At 51.4% G+C, this 19156-nt stretch overlaps 2 protein-coding genes across 6 annotated transcripts; one reads left to right on the forward strand and one right to left on the reverse strand.

Annotated features, from left to right (window-relative positions):
• Positions 1 to 1873: 1873 nt before the first annotated feature.
• CAMK1 (calcium/calmodulin dependent protein kinase I) lies at positions 1874 to 15970 on the forward strand. 4 transcript variants are annotated; one of them, XM_072598558.1, is made up of 11 exons: positions 1874 to 3480; positions 6668 to 6785; positions 8823 to 8954; positions 10864 to 10938; positions 11398 to 11536; positions 12556 to 12682; positions 12873 to 12948; positions 13253 to 13365; positions 14520 to 14598; positions 14690 to 14777; positions 15187 to 15970. In XM_072598558.1, exons 2-11 carry the CDS (start codon positions 6700 to 6702, stop codon positions 15370 to 15372), a joined length of 1101 nt encoding a protein of 366 aa, XP_072454659.1. In that variant the 5' UTR covers positions 1874 to 3480; positions 6668 to 6699; the 3' UTR covers positions 15373 to 15970. The 4 variants fall into 4 exon arrangements, with proteins under 4 accessions (XP_072454659.1, XP_072454661.1, XP_072454662.1 ...); XM_072598560.1 differs by having other exon boundaries at positions 3337 to 3455; XM_072598561.1 differs by lacking the exon at positions 1874 to 3480 and adding an exon at positions 3538 to 3673.
• Positions 15922 to 18703, reverse strand: OGG1 (8-oxoguanine DNA glycosylase). 2 transcript variants are annotated; one of them, XM_072598555.1, is made up of 7 exons: positions 18458 to 18703; positions 18085 to 18314; positions 17817 to 17996; positions 16959 to 17140; positions 16659 to 16809; positions 16517 to 16566; positions 15922 to 16363 (listed from the first exon to the last, which is right to left on the reverse strand). In XM_072598555.1, exons 1-7 carry the CDS (start codon positions 18562 to 18564, stop codon positions 16220 to 16222), a joined length of 1044 nt encoding a protein of 347 aa, XP_072454656.1. In that variant the 5' UTR covers positions 18565 to 18703; the 3' UTR covers positions 15922 to 16219. The 2 variants fall into 2 exon arrangements, with proteins under 2 accessions (XP_072454656.1, XP_072454655.1); XM_072598554.1 differs by having other exon boundaries at positions 15922 to 16566; positions 18458 to 18632.
• Positions 18704 to 19156: the final 453 nt, after the last annotated feature.

Below are 19156 nucleotides of genomic sequence, written 5' to 3' on the forward strand. Positions count from 1 at the left end.
AGAGTTGAACTAAATCTGTAAAGTCTCTTCTTCCTCCAAAACCTATAGTTATATAAATCACTTAACCTATTTGCTTTAGTTTCTTCATAAAATTCTTAACTACCTACTTCACAGGGCTGGGATGAGGAGGAAAGCTCTTTGTAAATCCTATACCACAGAAGATATAAGTAAGTTATTATTTTTCTTGTCTCTAAGAGTCTTAGCTTTTTCTATCTCATTAGAATCCTCTGTCTATTCTCCCCCCAGCGTCTGGGACGTTTACTTCAGAAAAATTCAGATTGGGTTTAAGGCATTCTTAAGGCATTAAGGGCCAGTCTCCTAAAAGAGAGATTTCCAGTCCTCTTGAACCCATCTATATTGTCCTGGTCTCAAACCAATGGAAGGAACACCCAGTTCATACAGCTTTTCCAAGGATAGGGAGCCTATTCCTGAAAAATTGAGGGTGGAAGAGTCCTATGTCTTCATGAAGAGTGGAATAAGATCCTGGCTACTGGAGGGTGCCACATTCCCAAGCCAGGATGCATTCTCCATCCTCCATATCCTTAACCGAACCCTGCCCCCCAGTAAGATGCATTGCCCTAAGAAGTAGGTGTTCAATGAACGTTTGACAAACCTTTGTATTTTCCTAGCACTCAGCCCTGAGCACAGAGGAGGAGGAATTAGGAAGGGCAGATATAGGATGGGGTTGCCAAGGAAGAAAACTTAATTTTCCTGAAGGCTGAGTCGCTCAGTTCTTCCAAGCAACCTTTTCCCTTCCCTACCCCTGCCATTTCCTCAGTTTTCTTCCTGAGACAGTCATCTGGACAACCTTGCTTCAGTCTTGCTCCTCTGGCTTCTGGCCTGTTTCTCCCTAATCTCTGGAAGCACTCTGTTGTTTGACAGAGAACAAAATAAGCTGAAGGTTTGATGCCCCTCACTCAATCCTGCCTAATGTGGCTGCCGTCCATAAAACTCTTGGCTTAGACACCTATCACATGGTAACCTGCTCTTCTCCTTCACCTGATTCCAACAAGCTCCAGGTCCTTCCTCCCATATGCCCTGTCCCTCCTGTAGCTTTTTCCTGAGCCACCTCTACCCATTCTTCGAGTCTTAGTTCCAGGAGCACAGTCTTGAAGGCCACTCGCTGACTAGGGGAGGGAAGAAAAAGTCAGAAGATTTCCCAGCTATCCTTCCGCTCCTCCCACTGAGTCCTTTAGAAATGAATCAGCCTCTCCCTGCCTGCCAAGATCTGGACCACTCAACCTTTTACTGTCCAAGAAACATGACAGATGATTCATGATAAACCTAGAGAACAGCTCCCCTAAATAGCTTGTCATTCCTTCTTGGTCCTTCTCCTATGAAGTCCTCCACTGAACCCCAGCTTCCTTTCTCTTTATTCACTTGGTCAGCTAGTCAGCAAGTCAAATCAACTAGCACTAAGTGCCAACTTTGCGCCAGGTGCTATGCTAAGTGATGAGGAAACAAAGGTAAAAAAGTCCCTGCCCTCAAGAAGCTCCCATTCTAATGAGGAAACAACATGCAAACAATTATGTAGACATAAAATATATATTTTTTAGGATAAATCAGAAGTAATCTGAGGGGGAAGGCACTAGAATTGACGAGGAACCAAGACAAGCCTTTTGCAAAAGATGGGATTTTAGCTGAGCCTTGAAGGAAGCCGGGAGGCAGAAGAGAACATCAGAACAACAGATACAACAGACATCCAGGGAAAAGGAACTAATTGAGAGTCGGAGCGTTATGTTAGAGGTACGGCCAGTGCATAGAAACGAGTGTCATTGGATCACAGAGTATGGGGAGGGGAGTAAGGTGGAAAAGACTGGAAAGGTTGAAAGGGGGCCAGGTGGTGAAGTCCTTTAAAAGTCGGACAGGATTTTATGCTTGCTCGCAGAGGTAGCAAGAAGCCATTGGAGTTTGCTGAGTTTACTGATAAGGTCAGATCTGAGTTTTAGAAGGTCACTTTGTTAGGTTGTTTGGATGATGGACTAGTGGGGAGAGATGAGGTAGGGAGGTGAACGCGAAGGCTTTTGTGTTAGTCCAGAAAATGAGGGGAAGAGGACCTGAACTAGAGAGTTGCTGTGTCAGAAGAGAGAAGGGATGTATAGGAAAGAGGTTGCGAAGATAGAAGTAAGACTTGACAACAGACTAGATAAATGGGTTGAGTAAGAGAAAAGCTGAGGATGACTGTAAGGTTGCTAGTGTGGGTGACTGAAAGAATGGAGGTTTAGGGGGAAAGATGAGTTCAGTCTTGGATATGTTGAGTTTAAGATATCTATGGGACATTGTTTGCCATGTCCAATGGCGAGATGGAACTGTTCGGCTGGGAGTCAGGAGAGAGGTTATAAGCAGCTGAGTGTCGAAGGGGACTCATCTTCCTGCGTTCAAATCTGACCTAGATCCTGACTAGCTGTGTGACCCCGGGCAAGTCATCTAACCCTGTTTGCCCCAGTTTCTTCATCTGTAAAATGAGCTGGAGAAGGAAATGACAAACCACTCCAGTATCTGCCAAGAAAACCCCAAATAGGTCATGCAGAGTCAGACACGACTGAAAAACAACAAAACAAAAATTTATCTAAGCCTCTTCTAATTCTAAATCTGTGCACCAATGCACCGATAAACACATATCTACTACTGTGTCCTGCTCTGCAATTGACACTATGAAAGAAGTTCGGGATACGGCCCCATCTCTTGAGAGATCTAGTTAACACTTGCTGTGGAAATCTGTACACTGATAGAGACAGTAGCTCCTCGGTAGCTTAGAGTCCCAGCAGATCGGCCAGGACACTGGGAGGTTAAGTGGCTCACTACTGATCCCCCAGCTGGTCTGTGTCAGAGGCCGTCTTTTGGGTTCAAAGGCTGCACCTCTCTTCACTCTTTTCTGTGGAAAGCAAATTTGGGGCCTCCCCTCCTCTGGCCTTAATCCCAGAAACCCCTGGCATCAACATTCATCACATGGCAACCCCAATAAGCAGGAAAAGATAACTGGCAACAGTAGACTGCATATGCTCAGCGGATTTGGAGCCAGAGTTGGAGTTTGCAGGGGCACTGTGCCACTTACCACCTGTGCGACCTTGGACAAGTCTCTTCCCCTTTCTCTGCGCCCCAGTAGCTCCGCTGCGGAGCTGCGCGTCCCACGGTTTGGAGAGGCAGCTGCCGGTCTCCTTCGCCCCCCAGGCCATTCGCCTTTTCCCCTTCGAGGTACTCGGCTTTCGCGGCGCATCCTCCGGCCCCAACTCCCAGCTTGAGGCTCTCAAGGGGCTTCTCCGCGCCCCGCCTCCGCTAGGCTCCCTCCTCTGCCCTCCCCTCTCCTCTCTTTCCCTCTCCCTCTCTCCTCCCTCCTTTCCTCTCCCCTCCGGCTGCCGCACAAACTCCTCCTCCGCCCGGCTGACATCAGAGCGAACCCGCCGAGCGTCCGGCCGCCGACGGAGGCGGAGGAGAAGCCACCACTGCCGCTGATTGTGAGCACGGGGGCCCGGAGCGAAGGCGAGGAGGCGGCGGCGGTGCGGGGTGCGGGGCGCGGGGCGCGGGGCGCAGGGCGAAGGCTGGCAGGCGGCAGCAGCGCGGTCCGGAGATCGGGGCCGGGGCCAGCGGCAGCCTCGGGAGGCCGTGGGGGTGGGGGCCCGAGCGACCCAAGGAGCCACCCACCCTACCCCCTCCCATTGCTTGGCAGCCTCAGGTAAGCGGGAGGAAGGCTGCCTGGGTATCCCCAGCCCGGGCCAAGTTCTGAGGGAGCCTGCGCTCCGGCCTCACATGGTTCCTCCCCTGGGGCTGCGAGGGGCAATGGACCCTCATTTTCCCTTCGGTCCGCTGAGCTGCTGAGGAAGGGGTTATGCAGCCGAAAGGAGAATTAGGCTCCAAGTCCCTGACTGAGAGATCGGGGTATCTCCTTACAGATGATACCCTCCTTCCACCCTACTTGAGGGGCGCCCAAGCATATACACCTGTTCTGCCTAGGGCCACCTGTGTGGAACTTTGCCGCTTGTCAGCTATCGGCCCTGCCCCTAGCCTTCCCTTCCAAACAAAGGTCCCGTTCTTAGTCCCAGCCGAGGGAGGAGGTTGGGGGTGGGGTGGGGAAGTAGGGTGTGTCTCTGGGTTGTAGGTGAGAGGACTATAGTTCTTCAGCCTTTCCCTGGAGATCCCCGGGGGACCTAGTCTGACTCTGATGAAGGAGTGGCTGGGATTTGTTTTAGCGAATGACAGACTGCCATGGGGCAGGGGCGAGGTAGGGGTAACTGTATCAGCGCCGGTACACTTCTGCCCCTTGGAACCAAACCTACAGGGTCAGTCTGCTCTCTGGCAGGGCCATGTTAGGTAGTTGGTTCGCCCTTAGATGAGTGTGCTGATCTCTGGGCCTGGGGCAGCAACTCCCTTTCCCTAGACAAGAGTCTGCATTTTGCACGAACATATATGTTACTCTGTGTTTGTGTTGTGTGCAAGATGTAAGAGATGGATAAGATTCAGATTGTGTTTATTAGTGGGATGTTTACAAGGAAAAGTATATGGTTATTGAAGGTGTGTGTGTCTGGGTTACAAGAGGATCACAGAGTGTCCGGATGGATGAGATGAGCTATCATATAGGGTAACCCCTCCCCCTTTTCATAGGAATGTTAGGGTGTGTCCAATTGGAAGAGTTATCTGGGTGTTGGAATATAGGGATGTACATCTCTTGTTCCAGAGGTGTGTGTGTGTCTGGGTGTCTGGGTCTTGGGGTAGAAAGGGCATAGATTTGGCGGCACACCTGAGTGTGCAGGTGTGGATAGGTTAGGCTGTTGTGCCAAGATTTGTGGTTCTGCCCTGTGGAGGGGCATCTCTGTATAGCAGAAGAGTTTTCACAGAGCTCTATGATTTGGCTATTATCCATCTTTGAAAAGTCATCTTCGCCTTTCTGGCTCTGGAGCCTGGGATGGGGAGGGGGATTATGCATGGCAAGGAAAAGGGACTTCTTTATTGCCAGAACTTCCTCTAGGGCTGGCCTCCCTCTGGGTTAGAGGTATTCTGGGCTTGGGGGGGGAGGGTTTGATGAAAAGCTGATCATATAGAGGGGTAGCTGTGGGAGGTTGTGAGGGCAGCATGGATAATGCCTTGCCTTCAGGAAGGACCTTGTTTTTGTTCTGTCTTGTGGTTCCTGATACTTGAACATCTGGGCCTCTCTGGGCAGTGATGAACCCATTAGTGCCACCCACACTTAGGTTCTGGCCTGGTCTACACTGTGGAGCCTACCTGATGCCCAAGGAAATCTGGCTGTGGCCAGAGGGGCCGAGAGTGGGACCACAGTTGGGGAAGTTCCACCCTTTACATTTCTTTATTATCCTACCCTTCCTGACCCCTTTCCCTTGGAAAAAGACATCTGGATCCCTGGGTGTCCAAGGGTCCTTTGTAGAATCAGAGTGCTAATTCTGGGAGGTTTGTAAAAGTCTGGTCGTTGACTTTGCACATCATACAGTCCAACTTCCTTGTCTTAAAGAAGAAACCAAGGTCTAGTGAGGGAAAGTCATGGACCCAAGAACATACAGCTCATTAGTGGTAGAACTGCTGTTAGAAGACAGATCTCCTGATTTCCATAGATTCAGAGAATAGAAAAGAGAGGAAGGGCCTAGAGACTATTTAGTCCAACCCCTTCATTTTACAGGTGAGAAGGCTGAGGGGCTGAGCCCTTTGTGCTGCTTAGATAGCTCAGATTATCATGGGGTGTCACTTTTCCATTTCATATTTTCTTGGGTCAGTCCTCTTCAGACTCAGGGAGCAGAACTGAGACTAATGATCAAACCTCCTGGGGAAACATTGAATTAAAGTCTTATGTAATGCAGGGTCTCAGTTTCCCTAGCTAGAAAATTAGAATTACTGTTCTCTTTTCCCTGGATCTTTCTCAGAAGGACTCCTAGATTTGGGATGTGCATTGGGTGGCTCAGGATGAACCTGAGGGGGTTGGGGATAGAGATAGAGACCCTCTGCCCTTTGCTGGGGATGGGTGGGTAGGACATTGAATCAAGTATTAAGCCAGGCCTGATGCAAGAGGATCCCAGTACCTCAAGTCTCATGCCAGTCTGAGCTGGAAGCTGTGCATCAGAAAGGGGGTGGGGGGGAGACCAAGAAGGGGTAGGGGGCTCTTCTAGGCCAGAATCTAAGAGCAGGTGCTGGGGACAAGGCCCAGAGCTTCAGGAATCTGCTATGGGTGGGGCAGGAGTGGGGGATGATGGTCAGAAGAGGTGGGAGGATGAGGGAGTACCAGCTGTTCCAGATGTGGCTGCTGTTGTCATGGTAACAGTGCAAATGGAGCTATTTAAAAATGTGGCTGAGAATATTGCTGGAGGCAGAGGGAGCAGGGAGCTTGTTTTCTGAAAGAGGAGGAGGAGGGGATACCCCCCAGGGAGTAGTGTTGTGATCAAGGACCCTCCCATCCCAGGGGAATTTTAGTAGTCATCTCTCAGGCCCCTTCTGAGTATTCCTAACATTACATTACAAATGATGGAGTGCTGTGTGTGTGTGTGACATTGGGAACTCTGATCTGGGCCCCTGGTTTTTAGAGGAAGAAATGAGTCCCTGTTGTTCAGGGGATAAAGAAGTGAAAGAAATGGGGAAGGAGGTTAGTCTAGAATTAGGAAAGAGAAAGCAGAAGCCGGGGGCTTGGAGAAGCCATGCTCCCACTGAGTCCCAGCTGTCCCACCCTCAGGAGCCATTGCTGCAGCAAGTCAGCAGTGGGCAATGCCTCGGGAAGTGGATGGACCCAGCTGGAAGAAGCATGCAGATGACATTCGGGATATTTATGAATTCCGGGATGTCCTGGGCACGTAAGTGATGTGTTCTGTTTCTCCCTTCCCTTCTCTGGCAGATGAAGCAAAGCTGGTGCTAAGAGCAGGCAGGGAGACAGAGAGAGGCTGGGATGGAATCTCAAACTCCTCCCTAGGTAGGCCTGCAAAGGACTCATCAGAAGCCTAGGGGGAAGAGGTAAGAGGGCTTCCCTCCCCAAGCTGGGCTTTGGACATCAAAATTAGGCTGTCAGGAAGCGGATGGCGTTTTTCTCTGGACCAGCCCCTCGGCTGTTTCCTGCTAGCTTCCGAGCATGGAACTGCCCATGAACTCATCTGCAGCCCAGAGGGAGACCTCATTCCTTGACCTGCCTGACTGGTGTAGGGGTGGGAATTGAGAGAGAGAAGAGAGGAAAAGGAAGAATCCAGATGAAGATTCTTTTCAAGGCATTAGTGGGGACCATAGAAAATGCCTAGACTTCCAGGGCAGGGGTCCTCCATTCCCATCCCAACTCCAGTGGCCAGCGTAGACAGACCCTTCCCCCTTGAAATCCAGGTTCCTCACTCCAGGACCTTTCTGTGTTAGACGGTGGGAAGATCTTTAAGGCTAGACTTGGTTGGGTGGGAGAAGCTTCCAGAGGTTCTTCTTGGTATCAGCCTGAGAATGGAAGGAAAGAGGAAGTGGGGGAGGAGGGGGAAAGATTAAGGGTAGGGTGACTGCCTCCTGACTTCCCTTATGGCGACAGTAGGAAAAGCCAGTGCTCAAAGTACATTGAGTCTGATTTGTGAGAGCTTCAGTCTTGTACTGAGGGATGACAAATGTGGCATGGGCCCTGGTCCTATCTGGCTATGCCTTTGGCCTTTGGCTGGTGGCAGATTAGTGGATCAGCCTGTCCTTGAGGCACAAGGACCACAGGCTGGTAAGATAAAAAAAAGCTTAGGTCTTTCCATCTCTGCTTAACTCAGCTGTGGTGCTCAAGTTTCTCATGGGCTCCAGTCTCCCCTTCCTCAGTCCAACTTCTTTCCCAAAAATGATTCTCCTGTGCATAAGGATTGACTTTTACCATCTCAGAGTCTTTTCAGAGCTTCCTGGGGCTCTTAGCCCCGCCAGGGTTCCATTATCTTGCCCTTTGGTTGTTACATGGTGCAAGGCAGATAAGAAGAATAGTGGGGGTGTGGGAGGGGACACGATTCTTGAAGGGATGCGGAAGCTGTAACATCTTCCCCTTCCTGCTTCATCTACAAGGTGATTTCAGGGCAACTACAAAGCTTTCCATGTCCCTCTGAATTCGTCATCCTATGTTCTCATTGCATCAATGGACATGAATTCTTTGGGCTTCTTGTCCCCTGTTATTATACCTTTTTCCCTCAGAGGGGTCACTCATTAAAGATGTCCTACGTCCTTTACCTCTTAGTATGAATGAGGCTCATTCAGAGTCAGTGCTGATAGCAGGGTTTGTTTGGTGCTTTTTCCCTGGCAGGAGGGTATAAAAGAACAAACTGAAAGGAAGAAAGGGCTGGGGGCCTTCCAGTTTTGGGAAGGAGTAGGGGAAGGGGAGGATCATGATTATAGTCTCTCACATTCCCAAAATGCATTTCAAAGTTCCTGCCCATCCTTTCTCTCCTTTATGCAGCCCTGGTAGGTAGAAGCCCCCATATAGCTCATTACCTTGAGTTTATGTAACAGAAAAATGAGGCCCTGAGAGGCTCTGTAAGCTTGCCACACTCCAGAATTAGAACCCAAGCCTGATTCCAGGTCCAGCATGCTAAGACCTACTACTCAGAAAGACCTCAGGAAACTGTATGAGCTCCAGCCAGGGAAGATTAAATGTATGGCCTTAGGACAGGGCTGTTTCTCCCTCTGTCTCCCCTTTCTGAGGCTTCCCTTGATCTCTTGGACTCTGCTAGGAAGCAGTTATGGGGGCACTCAAGAGGCCCCATGACTTGGGAGGTTGTCGATAGGGAGGTGCCCATGAGCTTGGGATCCAAGCAGAGCCAAATCTGAGACTTTTTGGAAGTATTCCTCACTTCCTCTCTTCCTGCCCTACCTCACCTTCACCCCTCTCTTTGCCCTGACAGGGGAGCATTCTCCGAGGTGATACTGGCTGAAGAAAAAACAACCCAGAAACTGGTGGCCATCAAGTGCATTGCCAAGAAAGCCTTGGAGGGCAAGGAGAGCGGCATTGAGAATGAGATCGCTGTGCTGCATAAGTGGGTGGGGGCTGGGCTGTCTCCTATGGGGACCCACCCTTGGCTTGGCTCTGCCTGAGTCCAGCCCACTCTCTATATTTGTCCTTTCCTGAACAAACTTTGCAGTTTTGTCCAAACTCCTCAGTGCTTCTAATTTATAACCATTGCCCTGCCCATTCTGGTCCTGAGGGATGTCAGCCATGCTGGGGTCTGACCTGAGGACCCAGCTGTTGATCTGCTTAGTTGATGGCTTCTGTGAATAGCAGATATAGTAATAATAACTGGCCATTTATAGAGGGCTTGAAAGTTTGCAAAGCACTTTCCATGTATCATCACATTGAAACTTCTCTGTGAGGTAGTTGCTATTATCCCATTTTACAGACAAAGAAACTGAGGCTCAGTGAGTTTGGGACTTGGCTCAGAGTTACAAAGCTAGTAAATGTGAGAAGGATTTTATTTGGGTTTCTTTGGATTGATTGATTATCCTGACAAGGCTGCTGCCTGAGAACCCTAGGAGGACGGACTCCTGGCTTAGCCTTCTCATCATGCATTCCTGGCCTGTGGTTTCAGGACCTGTGCATTTCCTAGTAGTACCCAGGTTTACCCTCTGGGTTTCCTGCTCATCAGACATCAGACCATAAGGCAGGCCCCGCACCTCGATTTCTACCCTGAGCCCATCTGGGCCTTCTGATGATGCTACAGATGAGGCCAACCTCGAGATTATTTCCTCTGTCGAATTAATCTGGTCTCCTTAACCTGATGTTACAACACAGTCCGATAAAAAGGCTAGCAGTTCTGGTGTTCTGTCTGGGCTGGCTGAATCCCCAGTTTTGGCCTCAGTAGTCACACAGTGCTGGGGAAGCACTCCAATGTTTGATTAGCACTACTTATTGCTGGGTTATGAAATAAAGTGAGAGGCAGTCCTGAGGATCCTCGGCAGCGTGCTATAGTCGATAGAGAGCTAGCCTTGGCATCAGGAAAACCCAGGTTCAAGTTCCATCTCTGACATATACTGGCTATATCATCTTGAGCAAAGGCACAACTCCTCATTGCCCTGGGCGGCTCTCCAAACTTTTGAATTGCAGGACAATTGCCATCTGCATTAGTAGAGGCAGCTAGGGGGCACAGTGCATAGAAAGGCTGGGGCTGGAATCAAGAAGACCTGGGTTCTTTGCCTGCCTCAGATGCTTCCTAGCTGTGTGACTCTGGGTAAGTCACTTAACCTCTGCCTGCCTCAGTTTTCTCAACAGTACAGTTAGAATAAGAATAAGAATGGTACCCACCTCTCAGGGTTGCTGTGAGGATCAATGTGAGATTATGTTTATAAAGTGCTTGGCACAACACTGGGCACACAGCAGGTACTTAATATACGTTTGTTTCCTTCTTGACTAGAAGGGGGTGCCTAACTCCTTCTAAATAATTTCAGTGAAATCACAGGTCTGACCAAAAAAGCATTTTTAGGAACCCAAAGTGATCTTACATACTGGTATTAAGTATGATTCTCTGCTAGTGACCTCACTGCCTCTTCATGGTGGCATGAAGAAGTCCTGGGTCATCCAAGGCTGAACCTGCTGAGTATAAACTGGTAGATCCTGCCAAGTTAGAGAGGCTTTGAATGCAAGCCAGTGACATACTGTTTGCATGTATGTTTTATATATGTCTGTTGTCTGGCCAGCCTGGCACCATCTTCAAAGCTCATCTCCCAAATCAACCAGGCAGAAGCAACATTCATATCACCAAAACTGCAGATCCTCAAACGCTGATATAAATGATAGTGGGTAGTATCCCCCAGTTCCTGTTTCCTTAGGGTGGCATGGTCCCTAGCTCCAAGGAGCACTACCTGCTGCCTCCTACTTAAATTTGGGTAGGGGGTGCAGAGAGGCCTCTAGGTCTTCCCTCAGCTCTGAACCTCCCTCTTCATTTCTTCTAGGATCAAACATCCCAACATTGTGGCCTTGGATGACATCTATGAGTGTGGTGGGCACCTCTACCTCATCATGCAGCTGTGAGGACTCAGCCCTCCCCTGACTCTCTCCCCACTTCCTTTTCAGCCTCATTCCCACTCTAGTGACCTCCCTCTCCTGACCCCACTCTTGTCTCAGACATTTCCGCCTACCTTCCTGGTATCACTCCTGACCAGGACATCTGTCCCTTCCTTCTTGGCTTCTGGACACCCACATCTTCACTGCTGCCCCAGACCCTATCATTCCACAATCCTGCTCCTGCTCTGTCTTCTCTTTGACCCTACTCCTGCCTCAGATCAGACCTGAGCATCTTTGGGGTATTGTTCTTATCTGGCCTCTTCCCCTTCCCTCTAACCTTCTGATGGCACCCTAATCCCATCAGTATTCTAAGAGATTCCAAGGGGACTTAGAGGCAGAAGAGGATGGGTTACACCCTGGGGAGGGGAGTGTCATGGAGAGCTGGGGAAAGCACTGCCTCTAGCCTGCTCCTTTCACTTTAGGGTGTCTGGGGGTGAGCTCTTTGACCGAATTGTAGAGAAGGGCTTCTACACAGAACGGGATGCCAGCCGACTTATCTGCCAGGTACTTGATGCTGTCAAGTACCTCCATGACATGGGCATTGTCCACAGAGATCTCAAGGTGAGAGAGGGGTCTTTTGTGTGTTTTTGAGAGTGCAATGAGGAATACAATGGGGTGGGAAGGGTTGGAGAAGAAATGAGGAAGCTTGAATGATGCATAATTATGACCAATCATGGCCTTGGAGAAGAGTTGGGAAAATTCTCACCCCACCCCCTTTCATTGCAGAGGTGATAGTGGGAGTGGGAGGTGTATATATTTCCTTTGATATCAGATATTGCTGTTAGTTGGTTTTGCTTAATTTATTTTTCTTTGTTAAGAAGAAGGGCTTATTTGATAGGTGTGTGGGGAGAGGATAGTGGGGATAGTATATCAGGAAATAACTTTGATGTAAAAACAAAAATCATCAATAAAACATTAATATAAGAGGAAAAAACTACTTGATTGAAAATTAATAAATTAAAATTTAAAAGAAAGCCCATGTGGGAGTTTGAAGGAAGGGGGTGACAGATAGGGAAATGGATTTGGGGAAGAGACAAGAGGATCAGAGTGGGGAAGGGATGAGCTAGTGAGAAGGGTATTGAATCAGGAGTTGGGGGCCAGGTTCTAGTCCTGGCTCTGTCATGATGTGACCTTTGAAGGCCTGTTTCCTTATTTGTGAACTGGGGATAATATGTCCCTGCCCTACCTCACAGGGCTATTGTGAAGGTGGAATGAGATCATTTTATCAGTGACTTATATAAAGATATAAATGGCACACTTATCAAATTTGCAAATGACATCAGCTAGGAAGGAGAGTTAATATGGAGGACAGATTCAGGAGGCGAAAAGATCTCAGCAGGCGACAGTGATGGGCTGACTCCAAAATGGGGGGCTGACTTAGATGATAGTAAGCACCCCATCACTAGGGGTTGTTAAGTGGAGTATGAATATTTTATAGGAATGCTATAGGTGGGGGGGCCTTGTTAAGCCTGTCATCTGAAGTTCTTTCCAAATCAGATTCTGTGAGATAAGACAGACAAAAGCATGGTATCCGTGATAAAGCCTTATACAAAAGTGTTTTGGTTACTCTTCTCTGAAAGCCAGAGAACTTGCTTTACTACAGCCTGGAGGAGGATTCTAAGATCATGATCTCCGACTTTGGGCTGTCCAAGATGGAAGGCTCAGGCAGCGTGCTTTCCACGGCTTGTGGCACACCAGGATATGTCGGTAGGAATAAAGTGGAGTCTTCAGGGCAGAGACTAGGGTAGACAGGGAGCCAATGGCCATTTGGAAGGCAGCTTGGGGGAGCTGTGAGAGTCCTATGTCCAAAGTTGGGTGGATAGGTGTAGCGCTCGCAGGGGTGGGGGTCTCCGCCTCCCTCACCCTATCTTGACTGCTGTCTCTTCCACCTTTGCAGCCCCTGAAGTCTTGGCCCAGAAGCCTTATAGCAAAGCTGTGGATTGCTGGTCCATTGGTGTCATTGCCTACATTCTGTGAGTGGGGGGCCCAGGTATGGGGTGAGAGAGGGAGCATGGTGGCAGCGCCAATGTGGTTAGCTACAGGGAAAGTTGTTCCTCCTTTCTTCCTTTTCTGGGACATGGAGTTAAGAGAACTGCTTTAACCCAAGCTCTGCTGCTAACTCACTCAACAAATCACTTGGTCTGTTTCATGATCTGTATAATGGGGATGATATTTTGTTCCTACCCTGCTTCACAGCTGAGAGGGTGGAATAAGACAGGGGGTACTGTAAGGGAATGTTAACGATTCATATTGTTCTTCCCCCTCCTCCCCCATCAGACTCTGCGGTTACCCTCCTTTCTATGATGAGAACGATGCCAAACTCTTTGAGCAGATACTGAAGGCAGAGTATGAGTTTGATTTTCCTTACTGGGATGACATCTCCGACTCTGGTACTGATGCTGGGAACAGGTCCTTCTCCCCTGAACTTCCTTCTCACTGTCTTTCCATTTGCATTACACCTCCCTCCTATCCTGCGCTTTCTCTTCTCCTTCATTGCTTTGCCATCCCCAGACCAAGCACCTGCCCTGGGCCTACTCTCATGCCTAGACTTGTTGCCAAAGCTTTGGTGGGACTGCCTCTCTCTGCCATGCACTGCAGCTGCTTCCCATAAGAAATCCCAGACCCCCTGGGATAGCCTTTCCCTAGGTCCTGAAAAGGCTTTGTAAACCCTCCTCCCCCAATCACATCACTGAAGAGTTGGAAGGGACCATAGGTAACCATCTAAACTGCACATGAAGGAAATCCCCTCCAGAACATACCTGACATACAATCAGTCGTCCAGCTTCGTCTTGGACTCTCTCCAAGGAGGTGGTACCTACTACTTCTCAAGGCAGCCCATTTCATGTTGAGAGTTGAGATACAGTTAATTGGTAGAAAGCTTTTCCTGACATTAAGCCTACATTTTCCTCTTGCATTTTCCACCTGGTTCTAGCCCACATGGGGTGATGAAGAGCAAATATAACTGTTCCTCTGATTAACAGTCCTTCAAATACTTGAAGACCCCTATCATTTCCCTCCCCGCTCAGTCTTCTCTAGTATAAACATCCCCAGTTGCTTCACTCCACCCCCAAATTTAAAAATCCACAAAAACACAGAAAAACAAACACTCTTTCCTGCTGGCCTGAGGATGTGTGAAATGTTTAATTCCAATCTTTGCCCTCTGTTAAAATTCAGATGTCACTAAAGGGGAGCAATGCATTAGGCTAACTATTCTTAGGCATCTTTCTCCCTCTTCTGGAGAAGTGTCTCCAGTTCTTTCAGAGGAGCAGATTTCGACAGAGGAAGTTGGGCAGGTGGAATGGACAAGGGACAATCTCCCCTTATGATTTTGCCTCAAATCCAGTCCTGTTTATTGACTGATTGACTGGTGGGTGGGTGGAGTGCTAAGAGGAGCCCTGATTGGGACTAGAATAGGCTTGGGGTTTGGGGTCATGATCAGAACTCACTGACCCTTATGGTCTTCTCTCACGGTGAGTGGTCTTTCTATAATGGGCAATTGAAATTGAATTGCATTCTCTGTCTTTGTTCTGTTTCGTGGTCCAAGCCAAGGACTTTATCCGACATTTGATGGAAAAAGATCCTGACAAGAGGTTCACCTGTGAGCAAGCCCTGCAGCACCCATGGTGAGGAAGGCCCCATCCCCCTCTCCCCAGGCTCTGCGCCCCAAACCTCTTGGGCCTTCCTTACCAGGTCCCCTACCCCATCTTCTCCCAGGATTGCAGGGGACACGGCCCTGGACAAAAACATCCACCAGTCTGTCAGTGAACAGATCAAGAAGAACTTTGCCAAGAGCAAATGGAAGGTGAGGCTGTGGCCCCTCCCCTCATGTCCTTGACCTTGGCCTCTTCTCTCTACACCCCCAGTTTCCTTGTCACATCAGCCTCATTCTCTGCCTGTCCCACGTACCCTTTTGCCAGTCCAAGGCCTCACCTTCCCTCTTAAGTTCCTGGCTCAACCCTCCTCATTCCCGTCCTCTCCAGCCTCCTAATCCACACTGGAGAAACAGCATGGCACAGTGGGAACAGGGTCAGCTCTAGAGCCAGGGGCTCTGGGGTCCCCCCACCTCTCCAGGCCTCCTCAGCCTAGAGTGCCACCTTATTTAATGCTCCCCATCTTTTTCCTTCCCTCCTCCTTGGGCATCTAGTCCAGGCCAGGCTGGTGGACCTTTGGGGTCAGCCCCCTAACCTCCTCCACGGTTTATCCCCTTTCAGCAAGCCTTCAATGCCACAGCAGTGGTGAGACACATGAGGAGGCTTCAGCTGGGCACCAGTCAGGATGGACCTGGCCCTGGCCAAACCACCAGCCACGGGGAGCTGCTGGCACCTGAGACGGGCAGGGGTGAAGCAACGGTGTGGGGAAGGGAGGCCAACTGTCGCAGAGGCACCTTCCATTACTGAAACCCCCTCTGAGGTTCCCACATGGGCTATTGCAGGGACTGCTGCACAGGGTCTTCCCTGAAGATGCCGGTCACCTGTCTACCCCAGCTCTGAGTAGCCTTCACTACAGCTGCTGGGGTCTGGGCAACTGGAGGGGGGAGTAGTGGCAGTTGGCAAGCTCCCAGGCAAGGGTGGAGCCTGCCAAAGAGAAGCCATCGTGCCCCAGAGAATGCTGCAGGGCAGTAGGGCCTGTGCCTAGGGAAGCCTCCTCCCTTTCTCCTTTCCTAGGGCTCTTCCCGAGCCCACTTCAGCCAAGGCCTCCCCTGAAGGGAGGACTGGCTTCTTCTGTAACCCTGCCTGTCCTGGCTTTGGATCCTTTTCTTGATCCCCTTTCCAGTACCTCACCCTGGTCACCCTGACCTCTGGGAAGGGCAGGGAGCTGATCAGGGAAGGTGGAGCAGGCGTCAGGGCCCTGAGAAGGTGGAAATTACTTGGCCTTCTTCCTCTCTCAGTGCTCCTCATTTCTCCCCATTCTCTGGTCAAGATATCCAATCATTTTCCAAACAAATATTTCTATTTTATTGTTCATTCTTTTATTAAAGGGAAGAAGTTAAAACCATTTGATTGTTTCATCCCTTCAGCTTGGCAGTCACCTCCCAATCCTCACCTTTCCCCAATAGTGCAAAGTGACCATTTGCTATGGGGACGTAAAATGCCCCTGAGGTAGATGCTGGAAATCAGGAAACCCGGAGCCATGGAACCCCCCAAACCCAAAGCTGGGTAGGGTTGGGGAGAGGGGAGGAAGTGAATCTGTCCTTAGTAAGGGGCTGGGGTCTCTGATGCTACTTAAGACTGAGGCAGTTTCCTGTCACCTTGGGTCTCCAGTGTCCCCTTGTCCTGATATTGGGCCCCTGCTCTCCTCAGAGGCCCCTCTTTTGCGCTTCTGAGGCTTTGCCTTTGCCTGGAGGATCTGTAGTTTGGGGCTCTGTCGTAGATCTGCACAGAACAGCACCTGGGGAAAGGAACTGGGGTAGAGGGTCTTCCCTTGGAAAGATAAGCCCAGTGGGCTCAGAGTTGGAGGGGGTGGAGGGACAATGCAATGAGGCTGTGTGTGTGGTTTAATGGAATAAAGGCTGGGGGAGCTCAGGGGCAATAAGACACTAACCGCTTGAGTCCAGCCAGCATACGGACCCCACAGGCTCCGGAAGAAGTCTCCTGAAGTAGAAAGAATGCTGCTGAATCTGCCCCTTTCCTGTTAGTGATGCCCCTCTGCCTTTTTTCCCACCCAGCCCTGGGACTCTGCTTACCCAGCTCTTTGCTGGCCTTCTGGCTCAGGCTCTTCTGACCCCTGGAAATAGGCTGCCAACCATAGTCCCGGCAGGCGATGTTCCAGACGTGGACATCCACAGGCACAGCTTGGGGCTTGTCCAGGGCCATGAGACACACACAGTCGGCCACCTTTAACACAGCAGTTCAGGATCCCGTCTGCTTCTTGTTATTCCTCACCTCACCCCAAATCTCTCACCTATGAATTCTATTCTCCCATGCGTGTGTGTATTTAAGGTGCCAGAGAGGTGATGGACACTGGTGATCTTTTCAGGTCTTACCTTTACTCCAACCCCAGGCAGCAAGCAGAGGTTCTGTTGGGCTTCCTCGTAGGACACTGAACGTAGCTGCTGCAGCCAGCTGGGTCCCCCCCATTCATTCAAGATGGTACGGGCACTCTCACTCACAAAGCGAGCACGGTACCCAAAACCTAGCTCCCGAAGTTGAGACTCCACTTCAGCTTCTGTAGGCAGAGTTAGGCAATATGATGAGCAGAACACCCCACATCCTGGGCTTGATGGATGCCCAAATGGGAAATGAATGTATCACATCACCTTCCCCCTCCCCCCTCCCCATCTGTGACTTTAGAGAATTTATAGCCTCACAGGAAACAGATATGGAAAGACATGAGGCCTAAGAAATCGCATATTAAAAGTGCAAAGTAATGGGATACCAGTGACTAGAGGTGGGTGGGGCCAGTCTAGGAAGGCTTGAGGAAGATCAAAGCATCACAGATCTAGAGATCATTTAGCTCAGCTCCTTCCTCTCATAAATGAGGAACAAGGCATTGAAAGGCAGGATGAGGCATTTAAAAGCAAGTTTTGCACTAGGTCAGGGGTGTGGAACAAGTGGCCCTCTAGGGCCCTCAAGTTGGGTCCTGAGGACCAAGAAGGCCACACGTGTCCAGGAGGGCGAAGGCTCCCCAGCCCAGGTGCTCTCCCCACTGCCCCAGGCTTTGAAGAGATAAGCTAGGATCTGGCTGTCTGGACTGTGTGTATGTGTGCCTGGCAGGTCCCAGGATGGGCACAGAACCCCCCACGTGGCACTGGGGTGGGCAGCGGGCAGCTCGCCCTAGGGGGCTGCTGCGGGGGAGCCCGGATCCACGGCCCGGGGAACCCAGGGGCTTCGGGCTGCCTCACTGGCCAAAGCCTGCAAGCTGGGGAAGCCGTGGTAGGAGACGCCGTCCAGCCGGCCCAGCGGCGGCCCCAGGTGCTGGCACAGACGTTGCACCATGCCGGTGATCCTCGAGATGTGGTTGTTGGAGGAGCAGATGAAGGAGAAGAGACACTCCACGGGGTCTAGTCTGAGCAGCCGGACCCCTGCGGGGGAAGGAGAGGGGAGCGAGGCTCGTCACCCGGGCTGAGCCGCCCTGCTCCTGGCTCTCCCAGTGTGCCGGCCTCCGCTTACCCGGGAATCTCGGGGCCACTTCTCGGAAGTGGGGGTCCGCCGAGGCCCAGCGCCGGTACAGGTCGGACAGACGGATGTGGAGCTGGAAAAAACGGCGCAGGGTCTGCGGGGCCCCGGGCCCGGCCGGCTCCCCGTACACGGTGTAGTGCAGGTGGCCGTCCGCCTGGGTCAGGGTCCACAGCCGTCCGTCCAGGACCCCCGTCCAGTGCCCCGGGTTCTGCTGTCTCCAACTGGGACCGGGAGAGAGACGCTCAGAGCCGGCCCCCTGGGCACCGGCGGGGGCGGGGCGTCTCACCTCCAGCACCGGCGGGGGCGGGGCCCCTCCCCACGGCCCCCCCTCCCAGGACCCCTGGAGCACGTGGGGCTAGCTCACCTGAAGGACTGGCCCGAAGACAGCACCAGGTCCAGGTCCAGCTCGGAGCGTGGACAGGGAATGGAGGCCCACAGGCCAGGGGCCGAGGCGAGGGTGCGATGCTGCATCCCCACACGAGCCAGGCGGAGAGCCGAGGGGCACGCCAGCCCTTCAAAGACCGCCTCCACCCAAGGCCCCGCCTCTCCCTAACGCCCCACCCGCTCTGAATTTCACTGGGCGAAGCCCCGTCCAATAAAGACGGCGTACACGCAAGGCCCCGCCTATTCCGGATCCCTCCCTCCCAAAGCCCCGCCCGTCGTCCTGTGGGGAGCGCATGCTTTCCCCGGCTCAGGACTGGCTGACGTCCTTTCCTATCAAAGCCTCGCACCACTCCCCCCGTAGCACGCAGGCCCCGCCCCCCAGCTTACTTCACTCCCCAGTCTTCCTTTTCCACCTTGGGGTTGCGGTTTACTGCGCAAAGCCGGAAGTCGCTGCAAAAGCGCGCGAGGAATCCTACTCACGCGGTACTACTGTAATTCGAAACTCTCCACTACCGGAAATGAATCCTCACCCACTCGGGAAGGCCACTAGCCTATCCAGAGCGGAGGCAGGGGTTTCGGGGGAGGGCTCCAGGGAAGGGCTGGGGAGCTAGGCCTCGGTCTCCCGGGCGGCAGGCTCCAGTCGGAGCCCCGCCCCCCTTCTTCCCGCCCAGCAGCGTTC

Source organism: Notamacropus eugenii, chromosome 3 (assembly GCF_028372415.1).
Source record: "Notamacropus eugenii isolate mMacEug1 chromosome 3, mMacEug1.pri_v2, whole genome shotgun sequence".
Classification (NCBI taxonomy): Eukaryota; Metazoa; Chordata; class Mammalia; order Diprotodontia; family Macropodidae; genus Notamacropus; species Notamacropus eugenii.

Coding starts and splice junctions, on each gene's coding strand:
- OGG1 (XM_072598554.1), bottom strand. CDS start 18,564: ATGCAGCATCGCACCCTCGCCTCGGCCCCTGGCCTGTGGGCCTCCATT. Junction 16,810..16,958: donor TGCCTGGGGTTGGAGTAAAG/GTAAGACCTGAA, acceptor GCTGTGTTAAAG/GTGGCCGACTGTGTGTGTCT. Junction 16,567..16,658: donor GAAGGCCAGCAAAGAGCTGG/GTAAGCAGAGTC, acceptor TTTCTACTTCAG/GAGACTTCTTCCGGAGCCTG.
- CAMK1 (XM_072598558.1), top strand. CDS start 6,700: ATGCCTCGGGAAGTGGATGGACCCAGCTGGAAGAAGCATGCAGATGAC. Junction 12,949..13,252: donor GGTGTCATTGCCTACATTCT/GTGAGTGGGGGG, acceptor CTCCCCCATCAG/ACTCTGCGGTTACCCTCCTT. Junction 14,599..14,689: donor CAAGCCCTGCAGCACCCATG/GTGAGGAAGGCC, acceptor ATCTTCTCCCAG/GATTGCAGGGGACACGGCCC.